At 42.0% G+C, this 21,080-nt stretch overlaps 1 protein-coding gene across 2 annotated transcripts; it reads right to left on the minus strand.

Moving 5' to 3' along the window:
• Positions 1–1,421: 1,421 nt before the first annotated feature.
• On the minus strand, positions 1,422–20,897 carry PKD2 (polycystin 2, transient receptor potential cation channel; the record flags this gene model as incomplete). 2 transcript variants are annotated; one of them, XM_084518474.1, is made up of 16 exons in its annotated part: positions 1,422–3,647; positions 3,766–3,952; positions 4,936–5,083; positions 5,486–5,649; positions 5,876–5,993; positions 6,353–6,474; positions 7,473–7,571; positions 9,713–9,833; positions 10,547–10,728; positions 11,931–12,101; positions 12,289–12,517; positions 12,727–12,951; positions 13,269–13,519; positions 13,867–14,000; positions 16,268–16,381; positions 20,489–20,844. In XM_084518474.1, 16 exons carry the CDS (start codon positions 20,703–20,705, stop codon positions 3,640–3,642), a joined length of 2,490 nt encoding a protein of 829 aa, XP_084374600.1. In that variant the 3' UTR covers positions 1,422–3,639. The 2 variants fall into 2 exon arrangements, with proteins under 2 accessions (XP_084374600.1, XP_084374599.1); XM_084518473.1 differs by having other exon boundaries at positions 1,422–3,952; positions 20,489–20,897.
• Positions 20,898–21,080: the final 183 nt, after the last annotated feature.

Genomic DNA, 21,080 nt, shown 5'->3' on the forward strand with positions numbered 1-21,080 from the left:
TCTTTTGGTGTGGTTACTACAACTTTCAACAAGATCTTAATTTTAGTTAAATACATATTTATTACTTTGTTATTTACTTTTCTACGGATAATTGTTGTAGCCATTTTTAATGTCCTGTTTACAGGTTTTCTCTGTGTTGCTGATAAATATCTTAAGCATTGAATTTTTCTTTCCTGGATAAAATATTTCAGTATTCCTCACTATAGCCCAACAGTTCTAGGTTTTCTGCACATTTTATTAAAATAGTCTTCTAAAAAGGACCCTCATTGAATTGAAAAGCAATGATTTACTGACACTAAATGCTAATTTTTGTAAACATCAATTTTTTTGGTCAAGTGCAATCACTGTCTTAGTGTTTTTCACAAAAATGATAGCACAGCACAGCATGAGAGAGAGCACAGTCCTAAAATGTAAATAGCAGTAGTGCCAACAAAGACTCAAGTTAGACCTATGAATCTTCCACGCTACCCATTTTTATTTTCTCAATAATGTGTGTTTGTGTGATTATCATTCTAACAAATGCAAATAGCTTCTTTCATCCTAAATATTTTACATTTTTCTAATTAAAAAAAAAAAAAAAAGTTTTCCTTCTGTCAGAACTTACATTCATCTCACTGCTAGCTATCAAAAAAGCCAAATGTCTTCCAAGCATAAAGTAAATGATTTCTCTCCACTTCTTGTTCTCCCTCCTTCTGCTTGTGGGGAATGAATTCAGAAGAATTATGTGGCTCTTACTCCAAACATGCATCTCAAGCTGCGCTTTCTGAAGAAATTTTCCAAAGTCAGCAATACTACAGCATACACACAGCATTCGCTAAGAAAGCTTCCCTCTTACCACGCTCAGTGACTTTTATTGTACACTGACTAGAGGCTTAATACTTAAACTCAGTATGTATGAATTTCGTTAAAAACTTATGATGATTTCACATTAAGCACTCAATTCTCGTTAATACAGTTTACTTTCTTGCTGGTGAGACAGTTGCCTACTGTTTGCTGCCTGGGCAGAACTATGGAGCTGGTATGTGAGCCTGGGATTTTCAAGCTGCATGCAACCCTCCAGATGTAGGATTGTCTGAAACAAAGGGAAAAATTAAGTGGAAAAGAACAAAAGAGTAATGGAGTTAGCTTAAACAGCAACTGTGAAATACTAAAGGGACACAGTTATTAGCAGTCAGAGCTGCTACCTGAAACAGCAAAAGATAGATTTATGCAGATATAATGTGAAGCATTAAGGAAAGCATTGTTTGGGCAATGAGGCAGTTGGATCAACCCAGTCCTCTATGCTCATTTACAGCCTGTACTTCCTTTTAACATTATTATTTCTTTTGAGAGTAAGGTATGATAAGATACAAGTAATATTCACATACAAAAATAGCATTCTTAATGTTCCATTACAAATAATCCACATGTATGGCACAATATTGGCTTTACAGATTATATAAGAAGTTTATTAGGAAGTAAAGTGCTCAGTTTTACAGATCAATACATTCTTGATCATTGTAGAAGGCTTGCATAATTAATAGCTTCCTAATAAGACCAAACACTGTACATTTATTTCCTATGCAAACTTTACCTTATTACTAAGTGACAAATGATATTAGAATCTAAAATTTAAAAATGAAATAATAAAAATGTTCAAAACATTTATCAAGTGCCCATGCACTTACTGCAAGGCCTATTGTCGACACACACGGGTACCCCATGAAAACTTAATGCACTTCAAGATGAAGTTTGTTATTAAGTAACGACACGTTACAGAAATATACCTCAACAAATACAGCTATGAATGCACATATTTTCATTTTCATAATAAACATATACTACAAATAAAAAGGAGCTGCATGATTGAATGTACATTTTCAAATACACATTTTTTACAGGCCAGCTATTTCAAACCATACTGCCAGGTCTCTGACAGTAGAGAGACAAGAGCATCATTTTTTTCCTAGTGCAGGACAAAAAAAAAAAAAACACCTACAGAAACAAAAAGCCCTTCATAAGACTCACAATCTGTTTTCCCACTTTGTTCCATTCTTGAGCCACAGCTACCAAGAAATTCCAGTCTCCGCACTGAACCTCCTCCTGCTCCACCTTTTATTAAGTAAGTTTCTGTGCATAGGGTTTCTTGTAAACTTAAAAACAGGAAAAGGCATAAAGTCTTACTTAGTTTTTGCACGTTCTCTGATTAGAGGGAATGCGCTCTGGGTATGTCCAGGCAATGCAGTGATAAGAGCATATGCAAAATGTAGCTTTGCCCACATAGCACCACTGCAAGAAGTAGTACTAGCCTCTGGCAACAACTGCAATTTGAAACAAAAATACACCAATATAACATAAATATGCTGTTTTTACTTCGTTAAATAGGCATTTTTCCTCTATATCACCTACTAATAGCTAAGATGTGTTTGATTATGTAGCTTTCTGTTTTCCTTTAAGCTAACTGTATGAATTTAAATACAAGAGAACTGCCATCTTCAGGATAAAAACACAACTGACAGCCTCTCTCCTAAACCAACAAGCCATAGACTGAAACAGGCTGCTAGACAAAACCACACACACTGTGCTTCAGTGCCTTCTAGAGGAAAACAACGTAATTTGTGGCATACCTCCTTTCAAAAATAAAGCGTCTGTGACATGGAAAGCACAGAAAATTAAATACTAAAAATCAGTGGTTACACTGAAAACCTTTCCAAAGGAATTACGTTGAATCCCTGGAGAAGAGAGTACGTGAAAGCATATCTAATAATTTTACAAGCTGTTAAATGTAAATACAGGCTACATAGGTGAGATGTGCGTTGCAGAACTTCACAGAGCACTTGATTTGGTTTTCCCTACCATTGGGCTCCCCTCCCATCCAAGGAAGAGTCAGCATTTTTCAATCGTGTGTGATTTTAAATAATGTGTGAAGTTATTGTGTTTACCTAAAGAAGTGAGGAATATTTATCCCAATAACACTTAGATCCTCAAAACATGGCACTAAAAGTGGGCACTATACAACAGAGCTGAAGACGATTATATTAACTGGGTGTAAGAAGGCAATTGTCAAACATTACTTCTAAAATGCAAATGAAATGGAAGAAGGCATAACATATATGGTTTCTATTACAGAATGATCTGATTAACAGGTGTACAAACTCAGTGCACTTTCTTCTGTTTAAAGACATGTAGTATTTCTCAATAATACGAAAAAATGGCCATTTTAAAGTAAAATGTTAGTACACCAAGAACAACTCCAGAAAAATATACAAAAACTCAGAGTTAAAATAAAAAGATGTCGATTTGTCTCTTTGAAAAGTGTCAATTAAAATGAATGAGACAATAAACTAGTGCTGTTTTCTTTAAAAAATGTTTTTCAAAGCTTTTAAAAATTCTGTTTTTCCAATAGAAAGCAGAAAACCCACAGCTCTTCATTTGAATGGTTTAGCTAGAGCACATTTTGTCTAAAGCTTGCTGTCCTCGTGAAGCTGTTCCCCTTAACACATGTATAAGAATTCTGTCCAGGTAGACTTCCTCTTGCATTTTCATTTCCAAGGCTAGCTGGCTGGTTGTTGGTGACTTTAGCCTGACGTGTGGCTTATGTAGGTCTGAAAATGCCTTATGAAGAGAGTGTTTCTTCTTACACACCACTGGAGCTTTCCTTCAGTGGTCTGATCAGAATGGAAACAGTGGAGTCAGGCATTTGCTGGCTTAATACTGGCCCCAAACTACCAAGCCGATCCTACACATGGATGTTATTTCCCCCATTCCCTCCTCCCCCATCAATACCATCCGACTGCGAGGAAGACGGCCGCGAGTTCCTGGAACGAGGCTGGCCGTTCAGCCCCAGCGGTGTTCCCAAACGATGGCTCATTTGGGATGCCGTGTCATCTGATTCCCAGCGCTCCAACTCCTCTCGCACAAGCCGCTCCATCTGTTCCCGGTGGATTTCATTGTCACGACCCAGTCTTTCATCCTAAACAGGTACAAGATGCAAGATGGAAGTGCAGTTTCCAAACCGCAGCCTCTCCAAAATCCTATGTGATACAGGAAATCCCTATCGCACTCAAGTATTTCAAGAGGCTAGAGGCAAATCATGGCTACTGCAGTAAATGGCTTTCTTTCCACTAATGCAACTCCCAGGTTGTCCCTTTCACTTATGAAAGCATAATTTGTATTACACCTTTTAATATTTAAGTCTGCCTCCAGAAATGTAGAATATACTGAGGAAAGAATGCCCCCAATAAAGATCCAGATAGAGGATCAAGCAGATTTTTTGGGTGCAACAACAGTAAAAGCCAGGGACACTATATTCATGACAGGGCAGCTGTAAGTCTGACCCACATAACCCACCAAGACAGAACATCTCACCCACCCCTTAGCAGCCCTTTTCTGACTGTTCTTGACCCATCAGGGAGCTGACAGGTTTTAGTGTCCGCAGAAACAATGCACTTATCCTGCTGGCTGCTTCCACGTGGCGCTTTGAAAAGGGAAGGTAGGAAGGGAGGCAACAGGAGGTAGATAACCACACACACCCCCAGAAAAAATCAGGAGGAGAAGAGCAGGCTGCACAGCCTGCTGGGCTGGATCACCTTGACTCTGCCAGCCTAGTCCATAAAACTTTGTATTCATCCCAACAGACAACAAGGGATGAAAAAGCTTCTTCAGCAACTCCTCATCACCACTGCTGTCCTGTCCAGGGGTTTAAATGGTGCTCTGCAGCCGCAGTGTGACACGGGTCTGCTAGAAGATGCCTTCTCATATCTGAAACTTGCATCATGTCCCTTCAGTAACACAAAACTCCAGATTGCTCGGCCAGTGCCAAAGCAGCCACGTCATTTTTACCACAAGGCCCTCCACCCTCCCAAGCCAAGCAGCAGAAAACAAGTACTGACACTAAATAAGCCATGCCGGCTGTGGCCAGCAGGTGACAACACAGGACAGAGCGGGGTTACTTACCTCTGTCACTCCGTCCAACAGCCTTCCCAACACATCTCTCCTTTTCAGTTTGGCTCTCTCCATCGCTTCAAGCTTCACAATCACCGCATCGATCTTGGAGACGATACTGCCGATTGAATGCTCCATGCGATCAACCCGCCTCATGAGTCTGAGGGCAATAAACAATAATTTCAACTTATTAAACTAAGCTGAAGGGCTTGGTAAACTTACAAGCCTCGAGATCTTACTACTAGGAAAAAAAAAAAATGTAGTAGTTTTCTGGCATTATTCTAACACGGCTATTTTCTCTGTTGTTTCAGTGACCAGGTTTTCACTTTCTTTTTTTGAGGGGTGGGAGGGAAGGGACAGATTCCCATGAGCCTCTCTAAAATACTTACAATTCAAATAATACTTGAAAGCTACAGGTGACTTCAGCAGCTGAAAATCCTGACTTTTACTGAATTATTTGACTAATATTCAGTTATAGGAGAGACTACAATGTACCTTACATAAAAATCCCCCAAGGGAAGCCCCACCACATGGTTTTGCTCCCCTAGGAGGCTCAACTTACACTTGGAACTCTTCGTAGGAAACCCCACTAGAGCTGCTGCCCCTCCTCCTGGAGCTGTGCCCACTGTCTTCATCCTCGTCCTCCTCAGAGTCATCCAAGCTCCGGGGGAAGCTGCGGCTGCTTAGAGGACGTGGCAGAGAGCTCCTGTCCAGGTCCAGATCCTCCTTTAGGGCAACACAACCCGCAGACAGGGAAGATAAAAAGACTTGTCACCTGTGCACTGGGGAGGCCAAAGACCTCCACCTTGCCATTTTTCAGTTCTGCTAAGACAGCCAGGGTAGAGAGCAAAAGCAAAAGGAAACACAAGTTTTCTTCTGGGGCAGCAAACCAGCACAGGGAGCAGATTGGCTGACGGTGCTGATGGCAAGCTATTCCTAATGCTGAGCTCACCCTCTCTTTCTCCAGGTCATCTCTCATCTGCTGGTGTTCATGCTCTGTCAACTCCTGGTCCCCATCCTGATCATATTTGGTAAATATTGCTTCAATCTCTGCATCAGTGTGGCCCTTCCTAAAAAAAGCAATAAAAACAGATCCCTTACTTTTTATTTTCAGATGCTAATTCAACTTCATGTGCTGGAAAAGCGATTCACTCCCAATGAACTTTCATCCCCAAACAAAAGACACAATGAACCCAGAGCTGCCCATAAATTCTGCCCCACCAGGTATACAAAACGCTGACCACAACAAAGCTCAGCCCTCACTTTTCATTACCTAATGGCACAAACCTCCCCTGACATGCACCCTGATCCTTCCCAACCATCCTGGGACTTCTGAAAGACATCGCAGAGGCAAGAGCAACTTGCACGAAACACTTCACAAAATATATCTGGGCACACTACTCAAGATTATAAGTAACAGCTTCCTTACCCTTTTAGATCTTGCCGGAGTTCATCAAAATTTAGTTTCCCCCCACCTTGTCTTAGGCTTTCTGAAATGTCATCAACAGTAGTTTTCTTCAGTTTAAGTTTGACCATGGCTTTGTTATAGCCCTAAAAGAAAAAAAAGATTTCATGTTTTACTCAGCGTGAAGCATTAGCACTTGATTTCCAACAGACTTCTTTTGTGGATTACCAGTATCTGCTAGCGTACACAAGCATTGATTGTGTTCCAAAAGCTCTGTCTTTTCCTCCAGCTTACCCATTTTTTATTTCAGTGCTTAAATTAACAACATGAAAATACCCCTGCAGCTAGAATTAAGGCTTTTATCATTCAGTTGGCACTGCAGGTCAGTAGGAATAGATTATTTCAAGACACCTTTGGCAGCTACTGACAGTTAAGTGACAGTTTTAAACAGTGCTGACAAACTGGGTACAACTTATATTGGTCATTTTGCTTCCCTCATTCTTCAGTTGTACAAATGATTTATAAAAACAATCCTCATCCCAACAAAGCAGGATTTCTCATTTTTCCCTGCTCTGTTTTAACAACCAGTTCCCAAGTTTAAAACACTGAATCACTGGTCATGCTAAGTATGTGTTTAGACATTTCTGACCATGGTACAGCACCACACCACCCAGGCCAGAGCACATGCAGGTGCATGTCATTTTTCCTAGGCTGAGATTCAGGTCGAGCTTTTAATTCTGTATTTGAAAACCTTACTGGCAGCTGCCCTGAGAGCTCCCAGTATGTAATACAAGACTCCACTCATCTTAAAGCCTGATATGAAATAACTTGGAATTCTGTGCCCCAAAAAAATGGCACTTCAGCTTCACCAAGTGAGTACCTCTCTATCTACCTAGACAGACATATCCTGAGTCATACTCACTAGCGGCTGATCCTTTGACATAAAGTCTCAGATAGCTAAAATATGTTGTGATACAAAGCTTTCATTGTTTAATTTACATTCAACTCACACATTTATTTTAACTGAAGGATGCATATTTTCACCAGCTGTTGCCAGCTTTACTCTTTAGTTTCTATAGTGTTTTCTGGATTAAGTTCAGATGTGAGGAACGAGACATGAAACAAAACAAACCATTACTTTTACCTTTCTGATAAGGTCAGACAGTTCCATTTCTGCCTTCTGTTGTGCCATATCCGATTTGACTTCAGAATATGTATCATTGATAATGGCCAAAAACATGTTCTGTTCATGGAAGAAATGAAAAAGATGCTTAAAAAATCTCCACAAGTCCAAATCCTACTCTGCCCGTGGCCTTCATGTGCAGACCTACACATTTGTGTTGTGTTTATTTTTTTAAAGGGGCCAGGAGAAAATGGTGCCATATTTAAAAAGCACCAAGTGCTTAAGGTATTGAAATACAATGATCTTCAGCTTTTAATCAGAATTACTTGTAATTAACCTAACTTGTTTCTAAAGAGGGTTCATACCTACACACAGTGGTGCTGATAAAATGTGTTCTACCTGCAGAAGGTCCAACTCATACACAAAACATCTGTGAATTCACCTAGGCATTACAGCTGGCAACAAAAATGCCATGGAGATGCAAGTTAATTACTCATCCCCTAATAACCAGCACAAACACACGGATTTTACCCTGTTACAGCCCTGCATGTGGTTCAGAACAAAGATAAGAACAAAAAGATGTCAAATCAGACACTTGGCATGCTTGTCACCAACTCTGACGTGACTTCAGTGGCTTGTTCAGAGAAGAGAAAGAAGTGGTCTCGCTGCCCCTGCGCCCAGCATTTTACTAGACCTGTTCAGCCATCACTGGAAGTGTCCTGCTGACTGTGGAATACACATGATTGAACTGCAAGCTGGACATTCAAGTCCAAAAAGACTCAACGTACTGGTATATTCAATGTGCCACTCCTGTGGAAAAGCTTTGTTAACATTATTTCAGATATAAAAAAATCCTTTTAGAAGAATAGTTTTCCAATGTCATATTGTTAGATATTCTGGTCTAACACCAGAAAAAATAAGAGATACCTGGGCTACTGTCTATTTTGCTTTCAGCTGTCCAAATATGAGTGCTAAGGATGCTGCTTTCTGCCTATCTTCCCTAACTTTATTTCCAGGTCTAAGCCTGGTCTCAAGAAGCTTTCACCAACATATCCCTCTACCCAAATTATAGCATGTGCACATTAATAAATACACAAATTGCAGTGTCTGCTGTGCCCTCACATTCCAGAGATTTTCTGCTATCCCTTAGAAAAAAAATAAAAAAATGTTTCTTTCCCTTGCTGGCCTCTGCACCTCTGGATTTTGTGAGGTGATTCAAAGCACCTGTCTCATGCACTTTTTGGGTCAGAGTAACCCATGTATTATTTTCCAGCTGTCTCCTCTTGACTACCACTTCTTCTCATCCCAAAGACCAAACAAGAACTCACTAATGACAAGGGTCAGTAAATCAGTCTGCGAGTTAGGATGATACACGACTGCTGTACAATTTTAGGTTAGTAAAATCCTGCTTTAATTGTTGCCACCTTATTAAATCACCAAAAGACACACCGTTCTGGGAATGATCTGAGGACATCTTGCTCGCAGAAGTTTCAGCCTGGAGATACCATTAGAAACCAGATTACTGCATAGCAATGCTAGTACCAAACTGCTGGTAAGCTACATACAGGTAGAAGATACTGGGACTCTTAACTTATATTGACAAAAAAAAATGGTTTTACTTGATGTCCTGGGTTTTGGAGGTCTTTCTCCCTCCACCTTTTGGTATTTAACTTCTACTAATAAGACTGTAATATGAATTCAACACTAGTGTGAACAGAGAGTATACAAATGATGGCTACTCACTATTAATATCTGTCCTGTGTGAATTTAATTGAGACACTCATGTCTACATACTGCTTCTCAGATAAGCTGAGCCTCCTAAAATACTGTTTGTCTAGAAGTACAGGGGTAATCTGCAGGGGAAGGAGAACCCCAAGTTGTTTTATGGAAATAAAGAATTGGTCCAGCTCTGCCACAGATGAGGAAGACAGGATATGGGCTTGCTGTGTATACAAGCTAGGCACTGCTTAGAATTAGAAATGAAAAATTCTTCATAATTTAAAAACAAACAAACAAACAAACAAACAACAAAAAAAAAACGGAGCACTATAAGGGAGTGAGAACAAATATACAATGCATATCTACTTTAAAGGAAATAAAAAGCAAAAAATGTAGTGAAAGATGATGTAAAAGTGAGGCCCTTTCCATGGAACACAAATGTGCCCCAATTAGCAGGAGGAATCCAAGAACAAGAGGTGCAAAAATGGCCATAAAAAGAAACTTGCCACCTACCCACCCCATGTAAACAAAGGTGTACATACCAAAAGAATGAAGAACATAAAGAACACAAATGTAGTGAAATAAATTGGTCCCAAAATTCGATTAGCTTCTTCAACCTCTGTGAAGTTGAAGTCTCCCAAAATGATGCGGAACTGAGTAAATCTTTAAAAACAAAACACATCCAGGGGTTGAGAAAAACACTTTTGGATCTCTGCACTTCTCAATCTATTTCACTGTAACAGTCAGATGGGCAGCAGAGAGGTCTGCACTACTATAGTACTTCATCAGACATTGCCAAGTCAGTTTCTCAAACCCACCTTTATGCAAAACCAAACCTGTGATCAGATACAACACATGAAGCATAACTAAGGTGGTTATTTCTGGCTTTTGGTCACAACTGACAATGGCAGCAACAGGAAGCAAAGAAAACCAATGACCCAAGCCTGTCCCTCTCCTTTCCCTTCTGCTCTTCACATATGTAAAATCTCAACCATTTCCTTCTGAAGCTGCCTCTGCCTCTCTACAGGAAACATTTTGCTCCCTATGCCCCAGTGTAAGAGGGGGGGAAAAATCTGTCAGCTTGGTAATTACCACACTTAGAATCAGGTTATGTTGTACCAAACCAATACAGGGGAAATTGATTTACTGTCCTATACTGAGTCCAGCCTCACTCATGGATTCTCGCAGATACCTACAAATGACTAAGCATTTCTAAAAAGCCTATAAATGACTAAGCATTTCTAAAAAGCAGCTACTGAGCTACACCAGCAGTGAGATGCCTACAGCTTATCTCTTTAGATAGATGTTATAGGATTTCTTCGGTCTTTGTTCATGTGTACTGAGAAATTCTTTGCATTCTTTGTTATTTTACTTACATACAGTCCTGGAAAGTGCTGAAATCATCTATCTGAGTACCAAAGACAAGATAGGCCAGCTGAGCATATGCTAAGAAAATAATAAAAAACATAATAACGAAGCCAACGACATCTTTGACACAGCGAGACATGGTAGTGGATAACTGACTCATTGTTCTGTTGAAGTTCACAAATTTGAAAAGCTGTTGATAGAAAAAAGAAAAAAAAACTGTGAAGACAAGTAAGACAGTTTCTCATAACAACTGTTGTCTGTCTTTTTACACGAGACACCTTACTGAATTTCACAAAGTCAGATAATTTATATTCAGAAATATACTTTGCTTCCAAAAAAACACTAAGGCTTGAAATGTGAAGAAAAAAAACTGTGAGAAAACAGACTACCACTTGCACTCCTATTTGAAACCCTAGCTTAAGAGCAGTGTTACTGATATGCTTCCAAAAGCCTATTTATTTATCTTTACATTCTTTCAGAATGAAATAGAAAAACGTGAGGAAACACGATCACACAGCTGACCTTGCTTTGAGCAGGTGGTTGGACTAGAAACCTCCTGAAGTCCCCTTAAACCTGCATAATTCTGTTTCTCTGCAGCTCTGCAGTTATTTCTAATAATAAGCTGCTTTGTTTTTACATGGTGATGCAAAAATTGCATGCAACTTTGACCTACAAAACAGCAGGAGACGGGATAACGTGCTTGATAATTATCAATTATCAATTGATAATATTTATAAATACTTATCAATTGATAAGTATCAATTTGGAATATCATAGCTGAAATGCATTTATCATTGCTCTTAAGTTTTCCACTGCCAGACAATTCATAAGCTTCATGTTCCTCTGCAATTTTTACATGCAGAGGACAGGAAAGTCAGGAAGACAAGTAGCACTAGAAAGGAGAAATTAAAATTAAAAAAAAAAAAAAGTTATAAAAATAAGTTAAACTAAAGCAACACATCTAATTTTGGTATGAATTGGACTATCTCTCCCACATTTATGACTTGAATCAGACACTACCAACACTTCTACCAATACAGAAGTTCTGAAAAGATAAAATGGGTACAGTTAAGCCAATCTAGGAAAAAGCAGTATCCAGTACTAAGTCCTGATTTGTCAACTCAGGAATAATGAAAACATTTCCTGACATTCCTGCTGTGACAAAGCACTACAGACTGCATCTTCGGGACTTAAATAAGGGCTGAATAAAGCAGAGAGAGAATTAAAACCTTGTTTTTAATCTGCAAGAAGGCACCCTTGTGCTCTCTATCTGTCCCATGACCAATTTTAGGAGAACACGATGAAATTGAAAGAAATACATGACATGACATTCAGAACACTCTGAAAGATCACTTCCTGATTTTAGAATAAGGACGGGAATCTTGGAGTTACCTTAATCCAGACAAAAAACACAGTGACTGCAGCAATGTTGTTGAATTGCATTTGCCAATAGGCCAGGGGTTCAAAGTTGGGGAATGAGTTCTGATCTTCCAGCAGCTTCTTCAGGAGCATATCAACAGTTGAAGTCCTGTAGATGCTAATTCCTATAGCTGCCACAGAGAGCTGAGAACAAGAGAAATGAATGTGTGAAAGGTGATGAGAGTTTTAAAACACCTTGTTTTAGCCTAAAATATTCACAGATAGGATGATGGCACTATCCTTTAAACCCACTATGAATGCAGTGCCATTAACATCTCCCACAAAGTACATTTCAGAAAGCAATTTCAGGCTTAATATAAAGATTACCTACCACAATGATGACAATATCAAGACAATTCCAAAGACTTCTGAAGTAGTGCAATCTATGAATGTGAATTTCTAATATCTCTTCCACCATATAGTAGAGAACAAAGAGGCAAAACGCCATTTCACAGGCTGCCAGGAAAAAATCAAAAGTGGAGATGTAGTGAATCAGCTTCACTGGCTGAAACTGCCAAGACGTAAGAAGGCCTCCAGTTGCTGGAAACTCCACTAACAACCTGCATTTGGAAAAAAAGAAAACAAAAGTTTCATTTAAACAGTGTCCACAAAAAAGCACTACAAAAGAAACTTGGTTTTATTTATATTATTATTTAAATCAAGTGGAAATAGGTAAAAGCCCGCACATGCTTCAAATAAGTCTTCATGCAGTTGAGTAAAGCCCACTACTGTTCCTACATCATGCCATGTGAATGCCACTGGTGCATACCTTACAACGCAGAACAGGTTGATGTTCGCATTGTATACGGAGAAATCAATGAAAGCTGCTCTCGTCCCTCTGTCTAGCCACAGGTTGTTCTTCAGGCTGGCAATCTGCACAGCTGTCACTTCCCTGCTCCTTGAGAGGTCTTGGTAATAACCAGCCCCGCTGTACGTGGCGAGCAAGCCCCAGTGGCTGCTCCCATTCAAATCCTTCTCATTGGTGTATGTCCAGCTAGTTCAGAAGTAGTGAGACAGAGCATGTTAATCCTTCCGCTTTCAACTTACAATTAACAAAACAAATAAAATCTGACAAAAAAACAAACAAACAAACAAACAAACAAACAAAACTACCAAGTTTGGTAAGGTTTCTTCAAAAGCAGACTTCACAGTGTGCTGGATTTAGGTAGCATTACAAACTAGATTTTAGCTGGCTTTACAGACAGAACATAAAGCAATTCCAGAGTTGCCCCTGAGAAGTGACTAACCACACTATTCAGTATAACCCAATCAGAAAAAACATACATCTACGTGACGAACAGTACTACGTACGCTGTCCCATTTCGAAGCCCAAAAGGTGCAGTATCTTCATTAGCTACAGAATAGACATCGTAGCAGTCTTTGATTTCATCCTTTAGATCCTCGGGTATCGAGCACGAACCATTTCTCACTTTCAGCTGCCGAATGCGAGGCACCCCTAGGAGCAGGTTCTCGTAATAAATGAAGCTCTTGTTTTCTGCCATGGTTTTGTTGTTGTACCACATATCCCAGTAAAGACCATCCAGCAGAGGGCCTTCTGTGAACTGCAGAGGAAGACAGAATTTTAGTTTGCACGCAGCCAGCACTGCTTTTATACAACTTAATTCTGTGGAAATGTAAGAATATATTTTTTTTATGTTAAGGCAAAGGTCTTACTGTTAGCCGTCCTCTGGAGACGTTTCCCAGCCCTGCCCTGCCCTACTAGCATTACCTAGCCTAGTATTACCTTCACATATTGAAGGCCAACTTTGTTCCATCGCTTTGACAAAGAACTCTTCGTGAACCAACCCCGTCATGCTAGAAAAAAAGAGCTTGCAGATTGAATTTACAGGCCATGACAGGAGAAACAAGCCACAGCAATAGCAAGAAAACAACTTGTTTATAATATTACCTTCCAGAAGTCGTCCATCGTGGACAACGTTTTGAAGTCAGTTTTCTCCATTTTTGAGACAGGTGTTTCCAGGAAGAGCTGTGACATAACCCTCGTGTAGTAATACATACTGGAACTCACTGTCCCGTAAGTCACTGAAAGAGATTTGGGTAGGGGGGAGAGGTAAAAAGGGGCAGGGAGGAGAAAAAGACAAAGAGCACCTATTTGCTTGTTTTGGACAGCACTTGCATAGATTGTGCACTAAAAGGTCTAAGTTTCAGAACAAAACCCACACCAAGCAGCAACTGTCTGTCAGCTGTGATTACAATATAAAAAGCAGTGAAAAACAGATCAATCAGCCAGTTCAGAACACACAGTTCTCCTTCCCACACCTCGCTTGCTACTAATGCTCCTACAAAACCCAACATCAAGAACCACAAAGGCAGGACTCAGCAGCCTGAAAAGAGGCAGATAGTGCCATTCAAGGCGTTGGAAGAACCACGTCCTGCCAGAGCAGAAAATGATGCTCAACATGGGCAGCATGGGGCATGGCAAACAACACTGAACATCTATTATTAGACAGCAGAACTCCACCCAAGGTGTGCAGTGCTTGTAAGAGAATCTCTCCACCGAAAATAATGGCTACTTCTTTCCCTTGTGCTGGGCCAAGCATGAGGCTGAGGACCACAGAGCATAAATTATAAAATGACATACAAAGCCCTGATGGCTTCAGAAGGCAGTCTTTGGCACTGGTACTGCTACTGCCTATAAAGACTTGAAACCATTTCAAGGCTAAAACCCAGAGAAGCCTGAAAGATCACATCTACGGTGAACAACTTCCATCTGTTTTCACAGACTTACAGAAATATTTTATTATAGGGAAGAAAGCATGTTTTCTTTAGCAAATGGAGAACAAGAACTATTTTTAATAAACGTCTCCTGCTGCATGGCACGTTGCATGTGAGCCTCAGTTGTGAAATACCTGGATTCTCTCAAAAATAAGTAACACAAGGATTGCTAATAGCATTTAGCCAGAAGCAGAAAGCACCCTCCTAAGGCGTGTCACACCAAAGACCAGTCTGTCCCATAGTTATTGCTTAAGTATAAAATTAAAAGAGATCGTACTTAAAAAAAAACTTAATGAGTTAGCAGTGTCCGCGCACATTTGGCATACTACATTTCTCCCCACATTCTGTTACCAGGAATATTTTCTACAGCAGAATGAATTATGAACAGCCTGTAAGCAAACTTTTCCCACCAAAGACAAATGTGTTTTCATTCAAGTCCCTCATGCTACACCTCTCCTAGTGGTTGAGCCACAAGCAGCCTTACATTCCCTTGTCCATAAACCTGCACCAAGCACTCCTAAATGTCTCAGGAAGGAAATAAACATTAGAGTTAGTACATAATCATTCGTGCTGTACATCACATAAACAGCTGTGGGTTGTGTCACCAGAATAAGGTTTGTGTTTTTTCTTGTTTTGTTTTGTTTTGTTTTAGTAATTGTGCTGTGGACAAGCAAGGCACTCACTCCCAGAGCTGTTTGTTTGTTTGTTTGTTTGTTTGTCTCTCTGTCTTCAGGGGAAAAAAAAAAAAAAAAAAGGTTTTAATTCCGAAATAACAACAGCACCTTGCCCTGTTAGAGCTGATCAAAAATGATAACTTGAAAGCCATTTACACCGTGGACATTTAGAACAAAACTGCCCATGCTAAGAACTGGGGGTAACCCACCAGGTTACACTAACTTAATGCACACTGATTTTTTTTGTTATTCTCACTAGTAACCAAGTAAAACATCTATTTCCTCAACACCACATCAGGTTTTATTTTGCACTGACTTGCTGATTGTTATGCAAATATATGAACACCTTGTTTTGGCAATTAATATATAAAAAATTAAAGAATTAAAATTAAAAAATTAAATTAATGTTTGTATGCCCAGAAAATGAAAAAAAAAAAAAAACAAAAACACCTGCCCTCAGATCTGTTATGTTACACCTTAAGCCCATTTTGGGTCCCTGAACATTATGTGCATTAGGCTGGAGATCCATCAAGCTCCTCTCTTCTGTCTTTTTCTAAAGTATGTCTTTAGTAAAATTGACTAACAGTATCTTGTGTGGACTCTAGAGTACATACCTAAAAACGGTCATGTGCTTAAAAAACAAATAAAACTTTTTTTTTTTTTTAAGAAGTGAGTTGAGGTTTGCATTCTGCTTCCTCTCTAGGTGGTCAGTAAGATTGCAAACCTTGAACCAGACAGCCATGTCTCGTGTACTTGGACATAACACTCATAAGCACAGCCTTACTGTGTTTCAAATGACAGAAAACAAGACAAAATGACACTAAAATCATACATGTCTCCAGTGATCCACATGCACTTGAGCATAAGAAACCACATGCATTAGTGCTGAAGGGTACTTACAGACACACAAGACCACGAGGAAAATCATGTATGTGACCAACTCCCGTAAAACACTTTTCAGGTATCGCTCTCTGCTGGTGTTGCTTTCTTCCATCAGTCTTGTGCCCCACAGACCTTTAAAGAAAAACACACACAGTGATACACACAGGGGTCTGAGACCAGATACACAATTAGTCAAGTGGCTTTGAAAGCTTCACCCACGTCATGTCTGCCACAGGCTCTGTGCTGGATTTTAAACTGATCTAAGCTCAAGCAAAAACTGCTTCTCTCATTACCATTGTGCAAGTCGAACTGGGCCTGCAGCAGTGCTAGCTACTCGTGAGGGACCATAATCATTTATTAACAGTGCATCAGAACTCCTGTGGAAGCTGCTGAGTATCTGCCAGAAGTGCTGCCACTTCAATTAGGTGGTATGAAAACACACACAGGTATACAGAGGCATGCACAGGTAGCCATCCTCCAAGATATGCTACAATTTGTGTTTTGTTTTGTTTTGGTTTGTTTGTTTGTTTGTTTCAATTTTAATATGAAAAGCATTATCGGATGAATGAAAATGCACATTCAGCACTGAACCTTTATTAGCAATTTTAAATAACTCTCTACCTGAAAGGGTATGGTAGCTCTGTCAAACACCTGTAAAGAAAATATGTTGTAACCTCATGTTTCCTTCCTTGCACAGCAAAAATTTAGCAGCAGCCTAAGGGACCAGCTGATGTGGACCTGTCAAACTGGACGACTGCGTTACAACGTTTGTGTGTGCTTCGTGGCATCACACCCAGCAGTCTCAAGACAACCGTGTGTAGGAACTCACTGGATGGTGCTCAACACTTCCAAAAGGGTGACAGAAAAGCAAAAGGATCTATTAAATGGAGTTGTTAACAGTAAAATGCATGAGAGTGGAAAGCAGTTAGTAACAATCATGCTGATTTCCTCTGCCTAATACCGGAACAAAACAAAAATGGGAACAGCTGGGGATGTTCAGTCCAGGATTGCTACCTTCAGGGAATTTATCTTTATTTAAGCCTAAATAAATTTGACCTTAGTTTATGGTGGAAGGCAAGGCATATAGAAATAATATTTAACTCCTACAAGAGACTGCCAAACTTCTACTCTTTGCCTTTTCAGGCATCTTAAACTGCCAACCTTTCCAAACATTCTTCACATTCCCAGTAGATGGAAATGAAGTGACCCCAAAATTCCTAGGAAAAAATCTTGGATCCTTCAATCGTGCCACAGTAACCTGACGGGAATGGAACAGCAACAAGAGATAGCCAAAACAAGTTATAAAGCTGACAAGGAGGAGAGGGTCTGGTTGCTTTACAACCCCTGCCGCCCAGAGCAGGACAGCCAAAGGGCTATGCTGCTCCCGCGAAGAGCTCCATCTGCTAGCAGAAAGCCAGGAATGAGGAAGCTCTTCGCTCGGCCTGATGAGGAGTTTTATTCCGAAAGCATTAAGGCGCCCGATGTTTGCAGAAGCCTTGCAGCTACCACAGATTGAGCTGTGACCTAACCACAAAGTCAACTGGGAAACCTCTCCTGCATATGCCCAGCAAGCACCCACAGCCTTCGCGCTGATCTCTGCTCACGCTCCTTGACTGGCTAATTACACCCTTAATTACACCCTTCACTGGCATCGGTCCCCAGAAGAAAAGAACGTTTCCAAAGCTGTTCTTTAAGGGTAAGTCTGAAAATTCACGGGTAAGGACCGCTGCTTTACTACACGAAACGCCAAATCCTCGCCATTAGGTCATTCTGGAAGGCAGAAACACAAAACCAAGAAGGTTTAGAGAGTCACTAGTAGCACAGAAGGCAACAAATCCAGCCCTTAATCCAGCAGTACGTTGCACTAGCAACCCTCATAATAAAGCCGGGAAAACACTGCCGGAGAGAGGAAGAAAAGGCTGGAGCAGGCAGCGAGCTGAGCTGGCGAGAGCTGTGTCCGGGCTGTCAGCACATTACTCACCAGCAAGAAATGTGGAGAAAGCTTGCAAGCTTCATTTCTGTCCTTTTACAAAACTGTTACAAGTCGGCAAAGAACAGGAAGTCTCACAGGATAAAAACAAAACAAAATAAAACAAAAACCAGCACCAGAGATCACATAACAATCTTTCTGTTACATGAACTTTGGATTTACCCAATAGCTAGCTTGAAGCATTCATCAGCTGCCACATTTTTAGCAAACACACACAGTACTTCCATTTTTTGCTGCATTAGAATATTATTGCAGATGCATCTAAATGCATAGTGGTGCTAAGCTGTGCTGGATTTAAGGTGACATCTACCATGAGCACCAAAAACATTGTTTCTAGCCTTGGTTAATTGTTTCGTTTCATTCCTTATATACGTTTGGTACACAGGTAACACAGGAAATTAAAATCCTTCTGTTTACATGCATAAAAGCAGTTTGCGTGTGTATGTATATATGCACATGTAATATAAACATGCAATGGACTTCTACACACACACACACCTTTATATACATAAATCCAAGGTTACAACCTACGGAAGGCACATAAACTAGCCAGGCTTTATGGAAAACTTCCAAGGGCACCCAGCAGCTCTGCAGAGACGGCGCTGCCACCCCCCAGGTGCCCATAGCCATACGCCTGCCCAGAAATGCAGAGGGAGAGCAGTGTGGCCCCAGGGAAAGGTTCCTCCTCCCGAAACAACCAGAGCAACACCATGGCCTCCTGCTCCAGCTGAAGTTAACATTCCTTTCAGCGCCGGTACTAACCCAGCTCGGTACGGATCGGGTGACTGTTATCACCATTAATGAATGGCTGAAAACGGTGTTAGGTGCTGCCATTTAACAATAACCAGGAAAACCTCTCCAGAATACCTCCACACGCACGACCTCGTACTGACGCACACGAGGACACGGTGAGGCTGGGTGACCACGCACAGCTCTGACGGGAAGGTAACTTTTCCAGCCTGGCTCTGGAAACGGCCCTTACCCTTGCCCATCAAACCTTCTGACAATTTTCTCGGTAGCTGAGATGAGCAGCCACCTCCTCCTCTCCTCCAGGCAGCTGGGGAGATCTGCAAAGGTAGGGGAGGCTTACATTGCAACTGAGAAGCCCCACAGACAGGAGACTAAGAGACAAATAATCATTATCAGTCGAGTTTCTATTCACTTAGTAACTCCTGTTGCAGTCTCCCTGATCGCTGCAAAATCCTGTTTCCAGCAATCCTTTTTGTTAGCATGTCTATTTCATAAACAGACAGCGAGCAAAGCATACGCTGTCATTTAACAGCACTCAGCTGATGAGCAGCAACCCGCTTATCCACGGTACCGCTATCATTTTTGGTATCCAAAGGATTAATCCTTCTTGTATTGCACCCTGTCTGGTGAAGCAGCATTTCATCACATAGATCTCTGCTAACTTTCCTCTAATTATCTTCAAACTAAGTTTACCATATCCCAGTGCTCAGAAATCCTCATGGTTATCCATGAAATGTCACTACCAAGCGCTGTTTCCAACACTGAAACGTCCATTTTCCCTTTGACAGTTATCCTTCAAGTGTCCCGTGTCAATTTCAGGCTCACAATCAGCCCTTTCACCACGTAGCCTGAAGCCATCACATTCTGCAGAGAAGGTTGACTGCCCACGAAGCAGGCAAACGCAGTCCCCAGCGGTACCCCTACGTCACGAAAGTAATTTCCTGCACCTATAAAATTAATGGCAACAGCATTCTCGGGGTTACAGAGCCAGAAACGGACCTGTCCACTGCAGGAACCTCGGCTGCACTTGCCTGTAAGCACAAAAGGTGCGTGGGTCAGAAATCAGCAGAAACTGCAGAGAGGAACCGCAAGAACAGACCCACTGCGAACATTCCTAGGACATGAAACCAACTCTTTTTACTTTGCGGCTAAAAATAGAATACGAGCAGCGTTCACCGTCTAAAACACCAAGAGACAGCTTGGTCCGTGGCCATTATCTAAAATTGTTATTTTTTTTTAGTTCTTTTTTCTTTCTTACAGTGCAAGAAGACGGAACCTGGCACCATTTGCTGGGCAGCACATGATTTATCTGCACACACCCAGTAACAGAGAGAAGCACACCGGCTGTGTAACGTTACCACGCCAAAACTGGCCCTCAGCTTTCATCCCGAGCACAGACATTACACGTCCAAGTTAGAGATGCGCATCAGCCCCTACGCTGCTTATTGCAGCTGGCGCCGTGCTGCTTGCAGGCGGCCGGACAGGGAAGCCCCTCTCACCTCGCAGGCGCCCTGCCAGCCGCTTGGCCCAGGCGGCCCGGTGCGGGGCGGCGCCGTCGGGCGGCCCCTGCAGGCGGCTCGGGGGCTCCGCCGCCCCGCCGCGCCCCGCGGGCAGCCGCCGCCGCTGCCGCCGCCCTGCCCCGCCGCCGCCGCCGCCGCCCTGTCCCGCAGCGCCGCTGCCCAGCGACGCCGCGGGGCTGCCCCACTCCACGTCCATCTCCAGCACCGGCCCCGCCGCTGCGGCCGCCGCAGCGGCTTCCTCCTCCTCGGGCTCGAAGCCGGGGTTGTCCCGGCTCCACGCCTGCCGCGAGCAAGCGGATGGCGGCGGTGACGGCGGCGGGCAGGAGCCGGCCCGAGCCGCCTCGCCCAGCCGCTCCAGCTCCAGCTGCTCCCGGCCGCGGCCCGCCATCAGCCCCGCCGCCGCTGCTGCCCGGGGCGGGGCGCAGCCGCCACCACCGCCCCTTCCCCGCCCTCCGGGGCCAGCCCCGAAAGCCCGGGGCACGGAGGGAGATGTAGTCGGGGAGGGAGATGTAGTCCCTCCCCCCTGAGGCAGCGCCCTTCCCGCCCTTTTCTCCTCAGCGCCCCTCCCGCC

This window comes from Aythya ferina (assembly GCF_964211825.1).
Source record: "Aythya ferina genome assembly, chromosome: 4".
Classification (NCBI taxonomy): domain Eukaryota; kingdom Metazoa; phylum Chordata; class Aves; order Anseriformes; family Anatidae; genus Aythya; species Aythya ferina.